The following is a 13004-nucleotide window of genomic DNA, read 5'->3' as shown; positions in this document are numbered from 1 at the left end:
ATTACTTTGCCAACAAAGGTCCGTCTAGTCAAGGCTATGGTTTTTCCAGTGGTCATGTATGGATGTGAGAGTTGGACTGTGAAGAAAGCTGAGCGCCGAAGAATTGATGCTTTTGAACTGCGGTGTTGGAGAAGACTCTTGAGAGTCCCTTGGACTGCAAGGAGATCCAACCAGTCCATTCTGAAGATCAGCCCTGGGATTTCTTTGGAGGGAATGATGATAAAGCTGAAACTCCAGTACTTTGGCCACCTCATGCGAAGAGTTGACTCGTTGGAAAAGACTCTGATGCTGGAAGGGATTGGGGGCAGGAGGAGAAGGGGACGACAGAGGATGAGAAGGCTGGATAGCATCACCGACTTGATGGACATGAGTTTGAGTGAACTCCGGGAGTTGGTGATGGACAGGGAGGCCTGGCATGCTGCAATTCATGGGGTCGCAAAGAGTCAGACACAACTGAGCGACTGAACTGAACTGTAACTACCTCCTGAGAAATCCATCTCCAAATGTAATTACATGGGGGGTTGTGGCTTCAGCATATGAATTTGAGGCAAATATAATGGTAACCCACTGCAGTACTCTTGCCTGGAGACTTTCATGGACAGAGGAGCCTGGTGGGCTATGTCCCTGGGGTTGCAAAGAGTCAGACTTACGACTGAATGACAAACACTTTCACAATTTAGCCTGTAGCACCTCCTCAGTTGGTTGCACCCTCCTTCAAAGCCATATCTGCCAGAGCAGGATGTTCCTTTACCACAACACACTCATCCTTCCTCTGAATCCATGTCTCCCAACATACATCTGACAGAGTCATGAATTTGTTGCGTCTACCCAGTCCCATTTCCTGCTCCTTCAGCACTGCTTCCTCTGTGAGGAGCCCCCTGTCTTTCAGCAGACTTTATATGACGATGTGTCTGTCTCCCCACCTGTGACCAGAGCTCTGAGAGGGCAGGAGCTGCTTCTCCCTCACCTCTGGGCACTAAACACCTTGCACAGAGCTGGCCTGGTGGGGAGCTTTCTGCTTCTGCTATGGGAAGACCTACAGCCCTGCCTCTGAGCCCCACCTGGTATCCCTCACTCCCACAGTGAGGTCTTACTAACAAGGTCTTATTCCAATGCTCCCCCAGCCCAGGAGCCTCTGCAATTTTCCTGGATCCTAAGAGGAGACTTGTCTGCTGTGTACACAGGGCAGCAGATGTACAAGCTAGAACAGGTCATTGTTAGTAGCCCTCTCTTTGTTCCTGCACTGGGGCAGACTTATTTTTAGCATCTCAGCAAAAATGAAAATCCCATTCCATGTTTTCCCTCCAGGTCTCCAGAGGTGCATGGTGTATAAATGGTCCTGCACGCTGGGGCAGAGAGCAGCTCCTCATATAGGCATTTATTGAATACATCCACTTTTACTCCCAGGCCAAAAGTATCAAGCTGAAAATATCTTATGTATGAGCTCTGGACCAAAACATGAAGCAACTGGGTTATTAATCATGGGTAATATGTTGAATAGGAACTTGATTAAAGCACAGTCTGCGTTCCCCAGACGAAGCTGCTTCTTTGCTGTGACCACAGTGGAAGTTTAGCCTCCCCCGGCCTTGCTTTCACGCTGCGCCTCCTTGAGGGCTCCTGGACGAGTGGTGGCCTCTTGCCAGCCTTTGGAAGCCTGCTGTCCGGGAGGGCTGGTCACCGGCTCAGCCCCAGGGATTCTCAAACTTCCAAATAGAGCCGGGCACTTAGTCGATAAGGAGCAATGGGGACTAGAAGCGGGAGCAACTTGCCGGCTCTCAAAGCCCCAAGGGAGTAGGCTGTCCCCGCGATCCCTAAGTAGAACGCGCGAGGCGCCACGTGGCTGGGGAAACGCGCTGCCTTTAACCCCTTCCCCCAGCAGCAGCCAGTGCGGAGGCGGCGCGGCGCCCAGGGGTCACCGGGGCCCGGCCACCTTGTTCCTCACAATTCCAGGGACCCAGCGCCCTGCGAACAAGCCCGCAGGGCTCTCACACTAGATGCTCGGACCGTGAGCCGCAGAGATTCGGAGGCCCCGGCTTTCTCCACAGCCCCGCTCCCGCCTTGGAGAGCACCTGAATGGGGAGTCGGGGAGAAGGTTGAGGGCCTTTGATCGCCGGCCCCGCTTCGGGATCCCCGTCTCGGAGTCAAATTCGCCTCCTCCCCCTATGCGTCTCCCCTCGCCCTGGTACCCCAGCCCCGGAATCCAGCTGGGCCCGTCCCGCTGGGAAAAAAACTGGCGGCCCCGCGCCGGGTAGCAGCGCCAACTCCGTGCACCTAGCAACACCTAGAGCTCGGGCAAGGAGAAGTAAATTACAAGAAAGTTTCCCAGCCCGGGCGGGTGGACAAATCGAGTCCTCTAGACTCCCGGATTGCGGCCGCCTCCCCTTTCCTCTGCTCCCCGCGGGGTCCTAGCGCCTGAAACTGCTGGCCCGTATGACCCTGGAGTACTTGCACGGGGCAAGCGGAGCGGAGAGGTACTTTTGCGCGGAATCTGTGCGGGTGCCTGGGTATCAGAGAAGCAAAATCCCGGTTCTCCTTGGTGTCTCCAAGTGGCAGCATGCACTGGGCCGCACGTCCGAAACTGTTCCCTGCCCCCTACCCCTGACCCCTTCTTTACGCAACCTCCTTGCAGAGTACCCGGACCCGGACGGAACCGGTTCCAGCTTTTAAAGTGAGTCCGCGCCAGGAAAGCTCAGAGACCAAGACCTGCCTCTCCGCCCACCCCAACCAACCCTAACCCCCTGTGTGGCGTCGGGTGTTCCGGGGCTCCCCGGTCTTTGGCTGGAGGTGGGTCCCCTGGACAGGCTACAGGAGGGGGCCCTGCCGTCGACCACTCGTGCGCGGGGGCGACAACTCTACCGAGGGTGGGGCACCGCGCGCGAGTCTCGGTTCGGCGGGCGACGCGGGAGGTAGTAGGCGTTGCCCCGCGGCCCCTCCCCGCCAGCTCTGAGCTCCAGCCGCACTCGCCGCCCTCTGCAGCCCGCAGGCGCTAAGACCCAGGAGGCGCTGCGCCGTTGTCACCGTTTGCACACTAGAGGGCGACAAACGCCCCGGTATAAATGCGGGCCCCGCGCGGGCCTGGCCATTCGCGACCGGGAGCTGAGCGGGCGCGAGCGAGTAGGGGCTCTGGGTGGGCGGCGGCAGCAGCGGCGCCCCGCGCAGGCTGGAGGCCGCCGAGGCTCGCCATGCCGGGAGGACTTTAGCTCCCCCATGGAGTCGGCCGACTTCTACGAGGCGGAGCCGCGGCCCCCGATGAGCAGCCACCTCCAGAGCCCCGCACACGCGCCCAGCAGCGCCGCTTTCGGCTTTCCCCGGGGCGCGGGCCCCTCGCAGCCCCCCGCCCCACCTGCCGCCCCGGAGCCTCTGGGCGGCATCTGCGAACACGAGACGTCCATCGACATCAGCGCCTACATCGACCCGGCCGCCTTCAACGACGAGTTCCTGGCCGACCTGTTCCAACACAGCCGGCAGCAGGAGAAGGCCAAGGCGGCCGCGGCCCCCGCAGGAGGCGGCAACGACTTTGACTACCCGGGCGCCCCCGTGGGCCCCGGAGGCGCCGTCATGCCCGGGGGGACGCACGGTCCCCCTCCCGGCTACGGCTGCGCGGCGGCCGGCTACCTGGACAGCAGGCTGGAGCCTCTGTACGAGCGGGTCGGGGCGCCGGCGCTGCGGCCGCTGGTGATCAAGCAGGAGCCGCGCGAGGAGGACGAAGCGAAGCAGCTGGCGCTGGCCGGCCTCTTTCCCTACCAGCCGCCGCCGCCGCCGCCGCCGCCGCACTCGCACCCGCCGCCCGCTCACCTGGCCGCCCCGCACCTGCAGTTCCAGATCGCACACTGCGGCCAGACCACCATGCACCTGCAGCCCGGCCACCCCACGCCGCCGCCCACGCCCGTGCCCAGCCCGCACCCAGCGCCCGCGCTCGGCGCCGCTGGCCTGCCAGGCCCCGGCGGCGCGCTCAAGGGGCTGGCCGCCGCGCACCCCGACCTCCGTGCGGGCGGCGGCGGCGGCGGCAAAGCCAAGAAGTCCGTGGACAAGAACAGCAACGAATACCGGGTGCGGCGCGAGCGCAACAACATCGCGGTGCGCAAGAGCCGGGACAAGGCCAAGCAGCGCAACGTGGAGACGCAACAGAAGGTGCTGGAGCTGACCAGTGACAATGACCGCCTGCGCAAGCGGGTGGAACAACTGAGCCGCGAACTGGACACACTGCGGGGCATCTTCCGTCAGCTGCCCGAGAGCTCCCTGGTCAAGGCCATGGGCAACTGCGCGTGAGGCGCGAAGCGGCGGGACCGCCCTGGGCTGGCCGCCGGCTGGGACCCAGGGAGTGGCTTCGGGTCTCCGGATCTCAAGACTGCCCGAACAGCGTAAGCCAGGACCAGGAGATTCCGGTGCCGCCTGAGAGCCTGGCCTGCTGCGCGTGCCCCTTGCCTTCCTCTGCGCCCAACACGGTGCGTCTAAGATGAGGGGTCAGGCCGAGAGGAGAAGCACCATGGGGCTGAGCCGGGAGCCCGGCAACTCTAGTATTAAAGGAATAACCCTGTGCCTTGGAAACGCAAACTCACCGCTCCGATTCCTACCGAGTAGGGGGAGCAAATATGTGCCTTGTCAATTTATCTGGAGGGTTCCTGCCCCCACGAGAGGAGGGGTGCAGGCCCCCGACAGGAGCAAGGTTCAGGGAGCTGAGATCCCGATAAGCCAGCCCTGGAGGCGGCTCCTGAGCGCCTGTCCTTGGAGGGGAGGAAACACAGGGACTTGGGGCTTTGAACCTAAGGTTGTTCCCCTTGTTCTACGTGAAGGTGGAGGGTCCCTAGTTCCTTGCCTCTGAACTCCCAGCCTGCAAAAGGCTGGGCTCTCCCAGGCAGAACTCACTGAGATGGATGTCACCAGGTGACCAGTGGGAGCCTGCGACCCCTAGGCAGATCAGAAAGCTAGGTCGAGGGTTAGCTAGGAGGACATATGTTCATGGGATTGGTGGCCTGGTGGAAGAGGGGAACCTAGAGATCTGGTCTGGGGGTCAGGAGCGGGTGGTGAAGGGACACCGGGACCATCAGCCTTGTCTGTACTGTATGTCGCCAGCATTGCCATATACACATGGAGCACAATCAGTCCATCCCAGAGGGACCGGAGTTATGAGAAGCTTTCCAAATATTTTGCTTTATCAGCCGACATCAACACTTGTATCTGGCCTCTCTGTGTCCCTGCGGTGCCTTGTGCAATGTGAATGTGCACGTCTATGCTAAACCACCATTTTATTTGGTTTTTGTTTTGTTTTGGTTTTGCTCAGAAACTTGCCAGAATGAGGCTCTTCGTCAGCAGCTGCAGGGAGGGTCTGCGGCTGTCTTTCCTTTTGGTTTTGGGATTGTTTTGCTCCCAGGGGAACCAAAGAGGCGAGGTGGGCTTCCCCTTTCCCCTCAGCTCTCCCTGGGGGTGGCTGTGGGCCTCGGTCCCCTCCGGCCTGGGCTGCCCACAGCCTGGTCCCCCAAGAGGCCCTGGCTCCCGGTCTGGGAGGGAGGCGGCCTCAGCCAGCGTTCACTCACCGATGCGATCGCTGGGCCTGGGAGCGGGGAGGGCGGCTTTGGTTCCCTTCTTTGGGGAGGACATAGAGTTTCATGCTAGGTGTTTTATGTATTATATCTATAATATAAACATATCAAAGTCAGTTTTGGTGTCTTTTTAAAACTAGAAAATCTACTTCCAAGGTTTTCTGTGGGCCAGGTCACATTTGTGAATAATCACAGCATATTCTTTGGCTGAGAGCCTGACTTTCATTAGCTCTCCACCCATCCTGAGCCCCTCTTTACATTAAAGGGGTGACTTCTCCCAACCAAGGCAAATAAGTGGCAGAAGGTAGACAAAGCTCCAAGCTGAGAAGGCCAAAGCCTGGAGAGGATCTGGGTAATATGTGGTGGGAAGAGGGGTGTGCCGAGGTATCATGGGGCCTTGGTGTGGCCTCTCAGCCCCTGGGAGAAGAAGAGGGACTTGGAGAGAGGGCCCTCTGCCTGAAGTTGCCACAGCCTCTCTGGAACGTGGGCAGGCCTGGCCCAGGAGCTCCAGGCTCCAGAGGCCCTTTGGCCACACTGACTTCCAGATCACTCACAGCCCCAGCTCTGGAAGCCTTGCTCACACCTGCCTTTGCCCCAGCCCTCCGGCGGGACCGTGGGCGGGCAGGGAGAGGCCACAAGTGGAAAGGACCCTCCACCCCTCCCCGCTTGCTCAGGCCCACGTGACTGCTGCCTCTCCCAGCGGGGGGCCCTGACGGGAGCCCTCCACCAGTCCTCCTCACCTGCCCCGCCCCAGCCCACCCAGGAAGAGGGACCCACAGCAGGCCTACACTGGATGTCTGGCCCTTCCCCACACACTACGGGAAAGGCAAGGAACAGGCCCAGCATTTGCTTCCCCACTGTGCCCACCCTGGACCAAGCCCCTGACTCCAACAACTGCCCCATGAGGACAGGTATTCAGGAACCCCCGGCAGCAGTGCTGGCCTACCAAGGGAGGGCACGCACTCATGCCTGCAAGAAGAGGGCCCAGCAGGAAGTAACCCAGGAGACCAGCAGGGCTTTCAGAGTTGACTCTCTCTGAGGGTAAAAGGCAAAACTCTTTGCCTTCTGTTTTCACCCCGAGACTGTTCACTTGAGCAGCTGACACCGTATGCCAACGTGGGATGTAACCATTTCAAGAAATTACACATTCTTTCTAAATTCTGAAAATTTTCGCTTCACCTGCCCGTGTGGTTAATGGGGTGACTTAGCCACCTCCCACCCCACTCCCCCACCCCCTCCGCAGCCCTATCTCTGGGTCCCTGTCTTGCCTCCTCCTCACCCTTGGCCGCCCTTGGTGGAGGAAAAGCCGGGAGCCCCGGTGAGGAGGCGGCAGCCTGCCCCACTGCCTGGGAACCAAGGAGGCAGAGCCCCACCGCCTGCCTAGAGGCCTGGGGCAGGCCACAGCTTGCTAGGCCCCAGCAAACCCTCTCTGAGTTCAGTGCTAATTCCAGTTTTTCTTGTTTGAGGGGGCCAAGCCTCGGCTTCCCCCTTTGCCCCCAGAACAGATCCCAAGACAAATGGGGGAGGGGCGCCCCTCCTGCCTCACACCTCTCTCTCTGGTTCCACTGTCCCAACTCCAGGGGTTTCCTCTTTCAAAGCTGTCTGCTCACGAAAGGGCACCCTTCCTGTCACCGACCCTGAGGTCCAAGGCAGGCTTTGTTGGGAACAAGACAACCCCAGGAAAAGGGTGGGGCCCATGAGGCCCCCAGTAGGGTCCCCAGTAGACAGAGCAACCCACCTGGGGGGAGGGGGAGCATGGGGTGAACCTGCCTGGCACTTGCCCTGTGCCAAGGCAGACGGGCCCCCACGGAGAGCTGGTCCTTACCACCCACTGCTTCCTGAAGGGGCCCTCATGGTTCCCCTCCTGACTGCAGCCTTCATGAAGACTTACTTCAAGAGTCTGGCACGAGAACACACCCCAAGTATTTATTGGATGCCTACTGTATGCTGGCAGCGGGTGGGGTGGGGGAGGCACGCACAGTCCTGTAGGCCCGAGATGTGCTTCAAGGGCGGCAGGGCAATAAGGGGAAGTTCAAAGTGGAGCAGAGGCCCCCAGGGAAGGCTTCTTGGAGGCAACAGTTTTGACCAAGACCCGGCCATGGGCCACATCCACTATGCCTGGCTGCCTCTCCTATGAGGGGCGACAGGGACCTCTGCCCCGCAGTAGGCCACTGGAGCCCAAGGTCCCCTGAGAGCGCTGTTCGGGGGAGCCAGCCTCCAGGGAAGGAGCAAGGGCAGAAGGCAGAAGGGAGGTGCCCCTTGGCACTGGATGCCTCCTGACGGTTGAGCAGTGTCACCGTGTGGCCCTTATCTCCTGGATCTCCTGGGAATCTGTGAACAGGGGTTTGGCCCTTACACCTGTGATGAGCCACTGGGACTGCTGAGGAGTGTCTGCCGCTCCCAGGTCTCCCAGCTCCACCTTCCCAGGCAGGAACCTGCCACATCTCCTCTCAGAAAGCTGCCGATCTCCTGGGAGGAAACGGGGAGCGGGGAGGAAGCAGGAGGCCGCTCGTGGAGCAGGTCCAGGGGGAGCAGAAACCCTGGCATTGCTCAGCCACGAAGCTCACCTTCCAGGCACCCACAGGCCTTCCACGGACATGGGGCTGCGTCCGTGCCTGGGCCGAGGCAGTGTTCCTTCTGTTCCTTCCTACGCTGGCGGGAAGGGCAGGGCTTTACTCTTCTTCAAATGAAGCTAAACCACCGACGCCTTGCCTTCGAAAGGTCTTTCTTGCTTCTCTGCAAGTCTCTCGCTGTCTCCCTTCTCAGGACACCCCCTGCCCCTCCCCCTCCCCCAAACGCCTTTCTGCGGATGGAGGATTTGACGCAAGCAGAGACATAGGAAAGATACCAATTCACTATCAAAGCATCCTAGCCCCATCCCAGAGCAATTAAAAAGCCAGATGGAATCTCTGGGAAAACGGCATTAATAACACGAACAATCTGTGCAGGCCGGCAGGGACCCAGGAGCTGCGAGCGGGGGCGGGGAGAGGCTGGGTGCTGGAGTGTGAGCTCAGAGCAAGGGCTCCGCTCGCTGTGGCCAACTGGGGAAGAGGCCTTCACAAAGGATACGTCTAGGCCTAGGTCTGGCCACAGCTGGGCTGTCCCCTCTGGCCCCTGCAGGGCCAACTGTGCATTCTGGATCCTGGTCGCTGAGAGCCAGGCAAATGTGGAACCCATTACTCAGGCAGCCACAGCCTCGGCCAGCCCCTTTCTGGCACCCAAGAGCTGTGCTTCTCTTCACTTTTGTTTTTGTTTATTATTTTTCTAGCCTTCTGGCCCCACCCATCTGAAACAGGCCTCCCTGGGTGCATGTCGCCCAAAGATTTCCTTTCTCTTCATTAGCTGTGTCCAAACCTACTGCCCATTCTTGAGGACAGCAGGAGGTGGTGTTGGGGACCCCCATGGGGCCTGAACCCCAGGCACTCCCCTTAGATTGCAGAGCAGCAGGCAGTCCTGGAAGGGCCAGCTGAGCTCTCAGAGGCTGGCATGATTGCTAGGAGAGCAGAGCACCGGGGGTCTGTGCTGCCTGGCTGCCTTGTGGGGCCTAGAAGGGGCTGAATGAACCCCACAGGCAAAGAAACTTTCGCTGCTCTGAAGCCTTTTCTAGGCTGAGCCAAGGCAGACACTTCCGTAGCCCCATTTTCCAGACCATAGTTTGGAGCCTCACCCAGGGTGGACTTAAAGATGTAGTTTTCTTATAGCCATCAAGTTGGGATGGGAATCGGTGTTATTAAAAGCATCCTTTGTGATTCTTACATACCCAGAGAGCCACTTTCTGAACTTCATCTTCTCCTTCCCCATCCTTACCCTCCACCGTCACCCTCCCTGGAAACTGTTCTCCTCCAGGTCACTAGAGCTAAAGCACGCAAGCTTGCCTGGGATCCTGCCTTTCTTGGCCCCTGGCTGAATCTGGCCCCCATGGACGTCCAGTGTCTGGCCCACAACAGGTCTTCAACATGTGTGTCTGAATGCACGGATCTCTCCGCAACTCATCTCTCACCCTTAAAAAAAACATCCACACCCTCTCCACTCCATGCAGGGTCTGGGGCAGGGGGAGTTGGCCTGAGGTTCACCAAGCAGGGGTTGGAGGGTCGGGAGGCAACAAAAGGGCACCAGAGATAAGGCTCCACCGGGCTGGCCCACTCTAGGTGAGTTGTTGCTTCTACCAAGTTAATTTTTAAAAGCAAGAATCCTACGAAAGGTGACCTATCCAGTTCTAGATAATCTTCAACACGTCTGTGTGATTAGCTCACCTCCAAGTCTAGCTGGGCCCCAGCAAGATGGTTATACTGGTGGGGAGTATACAGGGAGGAGGTGGGATTCCAGGAGAAAGGGGAGAGGGTTGGAGAGGGGCAGCGTGCACCAAGCCTGCGGGGGCTGCTCAGAGACACCGGGGCAGCTGGGGTCATGGTGTTTCTGAAGGAAAGATCTTTCAGCCCTGTATCTCCCCCTTTTGTGTCTCTCTAGGGTGACTGGCAAAGTCGTTATTGAGAGACTATGACCCAGGAGCAGAAAGCATCAGTGACCAAATATGGTGGCCTAGAGTCAGAACATGTCACCCAAGACAGGGTTGAAAGGGAATCATCAGAGCCTGACCCAAGCCTACTTCGTGGCGGGTGGCAAGAAAATATTCTTGCTTCTTGGCAGGTGGCAGCCAAGCTTTCACCAGGAAGTAAGCTTGTTCTTCTGGAGCAGCCCCTGGCTCTACCCTACCTAGCCAGGGAGGGCTCAGCAAGTCCATCCCCTTCCCCCAGCCAACACAAGTGTTTTCCCTGGAGCCCCTGGGAATCCGGGCCGCTCCGGCTGGTGAGGAAACATGGCTGATTTATGGCTGCCCTTCCGGCTCGCACACTGGGCATTCGTCTCAGCTGGATGTGACAGCCCCTGTCCCCGAGAACGGGGAGGAGAGGTGTCAGGGCTGGGGTGCCTGCCCCAGAGGGAGCCGCTGTGGCCTTCCACATCAGGTTCGGACCCGTCTCAGGTAGCCTCCTCAAGTGATTTACAATTTGCAAACACGTTTTATTTGATTCCTCAGTTTTGCTAGAGCAATTACAGTGACTCAGCATGACAAATCACTCCCAACACGGTGTCTACGCACTGTTAGGAAATGCATTTCCTTCACTATTTTGCCTGGTGCGGCAACATTTTAAAAATAGACTCACTCACTGTACTTGAAGGCAATTTGCTCCAAATTTTCCCACTAATTTGATTTTAATCTGATATTTAAAATTCGTGTGACCACATTCCCACTGATTTATAGGGAATAAGCCCTACCTGGCAGCAGTTTAACTGGCCTTTATCCAAGAGTCCACAGGATGAAGGATGTATCCTGGGACAATTCGAAGGCAGAGGAGTCTGTGCTGCTTAACTCTACGTCTAGTTCAGCCTTGCAGGTGCCTCTCACCTGGGGCCAGCGAGTGTGGGCTGGAGGTCGCTGCCACTCTCCTGCAGAGCCCTGGCACACGGTAGGTCAACAGTCCTTGTTGAGTGGATGCACCCAGCCCAGATGACCTGGCATGATACGCCCACCGCTGAGCTGGGTGCTAGAGGAAAGCACTTTGTTCACACTTGATGAACAGCAGTTTCGTCTTGCTCCCAACTCCCAACTCCCTAGGGTTGGAATGGGCCAGTGGAGGTGGGCCTGAGGCACTGGCACCACCGGACTCCTGGCTTTGCCTCTTAATGTCTGTGGGGGCCTCACCAAGTCTTTTCATTTCTCTGGGCTTCAGTTTCCTTTTATGCAAAATGTATGCAAAACAAGTCCCACATCATGGAGCTGTTGTGAAAGGTAAGCAGGCAAAGCTTGTGAGACACTTGGCTCAAGCTGATGAGATTGCCATCTCTGAGAGTTAGGGCAGGAGGCAGAGTGGGCGCAAAGGCCACGCCCGGTCCCTGAAAACTCTCCTGGAAGGAGACAGTCATCTGAATAATTCAGGGCAAAAATCCTTGTACCCAGAATAACCAAGTTCCTGAAGTCACTTTAGTGTCGCTTAGATTTTTTTTTTTTCCCCAGGAGACCTTCCATTTACTCACGAAGCATTTAATGAGTTCCTCCTGGGTGCAGAACCCTCTTCCCTGTGACCTTGAAGGGTGAGCAGAGGTCACACCCTCCTCCACTGCTCTCACCTCCACGGGATGAGAACACCCTGTGTGTGTCGTAGTAGAAGTTTCTTGATACTAGTGTAAAATCCTACTGGATGACTCCTGGTTAGTGAGGACAAGCATTCTCACACTTGGGGGGTGTCAGCTTCCCCAAGTCCTGAAAGACACTCCCTCCCCGCTCCCCTGGTCCTTCCCTCACTAACTCCTTTCCATCTGGGGGGCTGAGACCCCAGCTAGGAGGGTGGCCTTGCCTCCTCCGTTACTGCTGGATGGGAGTGGAGGGTACACCGGTGTGTCGGGGACACAGGGTTGAGGGGACACCGCCCACGCCCTTGCCTCCCTCAGCTCCCCACTGGGTCACAGCAGCCCTTGGCCAACCAGCTGGTTCCCATTTGCCAACCCAGCTCAAGCCCAGGAAGTAAGGGGAAAAGGCTGCCCTGGGCCCTGTGAGGTGGCCAGGCTGGGCTCACACGACCAAGGCAACCCCTGGGGTCCAAGGAGGCTGAGAAGTCCTTCCCCAGAGCTGGGCCCCAACAGGAAAGAGCTCTGGAACTGACCCTGCTTCTCCCTTGGCTGCTGGGAATGCCACCGTAAGAGTAACTCGAGTTAATGAGCAAACTCCTCAGGAGAGGGAGGCAGGCGGCCTTCCTCTGGGGCACCTCCACACAGGAAGCAGTTGGCTGCCACTTGTCAAGGGAGGGCTGGGGAAGGGCTAGGCTGCCCACTCCAGTATCCTTGGGCTTCACTTGTGGCTCAGCTGGTAAAGAATCCGCCTGCAACCCTGGAGACCTGGGTTCGATCCCTGGGTTGAGAAGGTCCCCTGGAGAAGGGAAAGGCTACCCCCTCCAGTATTCTGGCCTGCAGAATGCCATGGTCTGCAATAGTCCATGGAGTCGCAGAGAGTCGGACATGACTGAGTGACTTTCACTTTGTCAAGGGAGGGCAGCAGGGAAGCAGAGGGGCCGGGAGGCCCTCAACCATTGGCTCCTCCACAGCCGGTTCAGGCTGGAAAGGAGAGCGGGCAATTCCCTGGGGTGAGCATGGCCGTGGAGTGCAGGCAGGGGTGCAAGAGCATGCTGTGGACACATAGATTCGGCTGATTTCGAACCTCCAGCTGGAGGCACTTTCAGGCCCAGGAGGAGTGGCGGGTACTCCCAAGAGCAATTCCCAAGTTCACCAAGGCCTGACCTCTATTCCGGGAACGATCTCACCTGGGAGGGTATGTGAGTCATGGGCCAGGCCCCTGAGCCGAGGAGGGGAGGTGGGGACAATGGCTCCGAGCCTGAAGTATGTCAGAGGCGAGATGAGCATCTTGAGTGATGTGCGGTTTATGTAATTATGTGGGCAGCGCTGCCCAGGGTG

The 13004-nt window shown here is 58.4% G+C and overlaps 1 protein-coding gene across 1 annotated transcript; it reads left to right on the top strand.

The window, feature by feature from the left end:
* The first annotated feature begins 3072 nt into the window (after positions 1-3072).
* CEBPA (CCAAT enhancer binding protein alpha) lies at positions 3073-5656 on the top strand. The gene has a single exon (XM_069549027.1). It carries the CDS (start codon positions 3208-3210, stop codon positions 4267-4269), a length of 1062 nt encoding a protein of 353 aa, XP_069405128.1. The 5' UTR covers positions 3073-3207; the 3' UTR covers positions 4270-5656.
* Positions 5657-13004: the final 7348 nt, after the last annotated feature.

Source organism: Ovis canadensis, chromosome 14 (assembly GCF_042477335.2).
Source record: "Ovis canadensis isolate MfBH-ARS-UI-01 breed Bighorn chromosome 14, ARS-UI_OviCan_v2, whole genome shotgun sequence".
Taxonomy (NCBI): domain Eukaryota; kingdom Metazoa; phylum Chordata; class Mammalia; order Artiodactyla; family Bovidae; genus Ovis; species Ovis canadensis.
The sequence above is the reverse complement of the archived record's forward strand: the minus strand, read 5'-3'. Positions and strand labels throughout refer to the sequence as shown.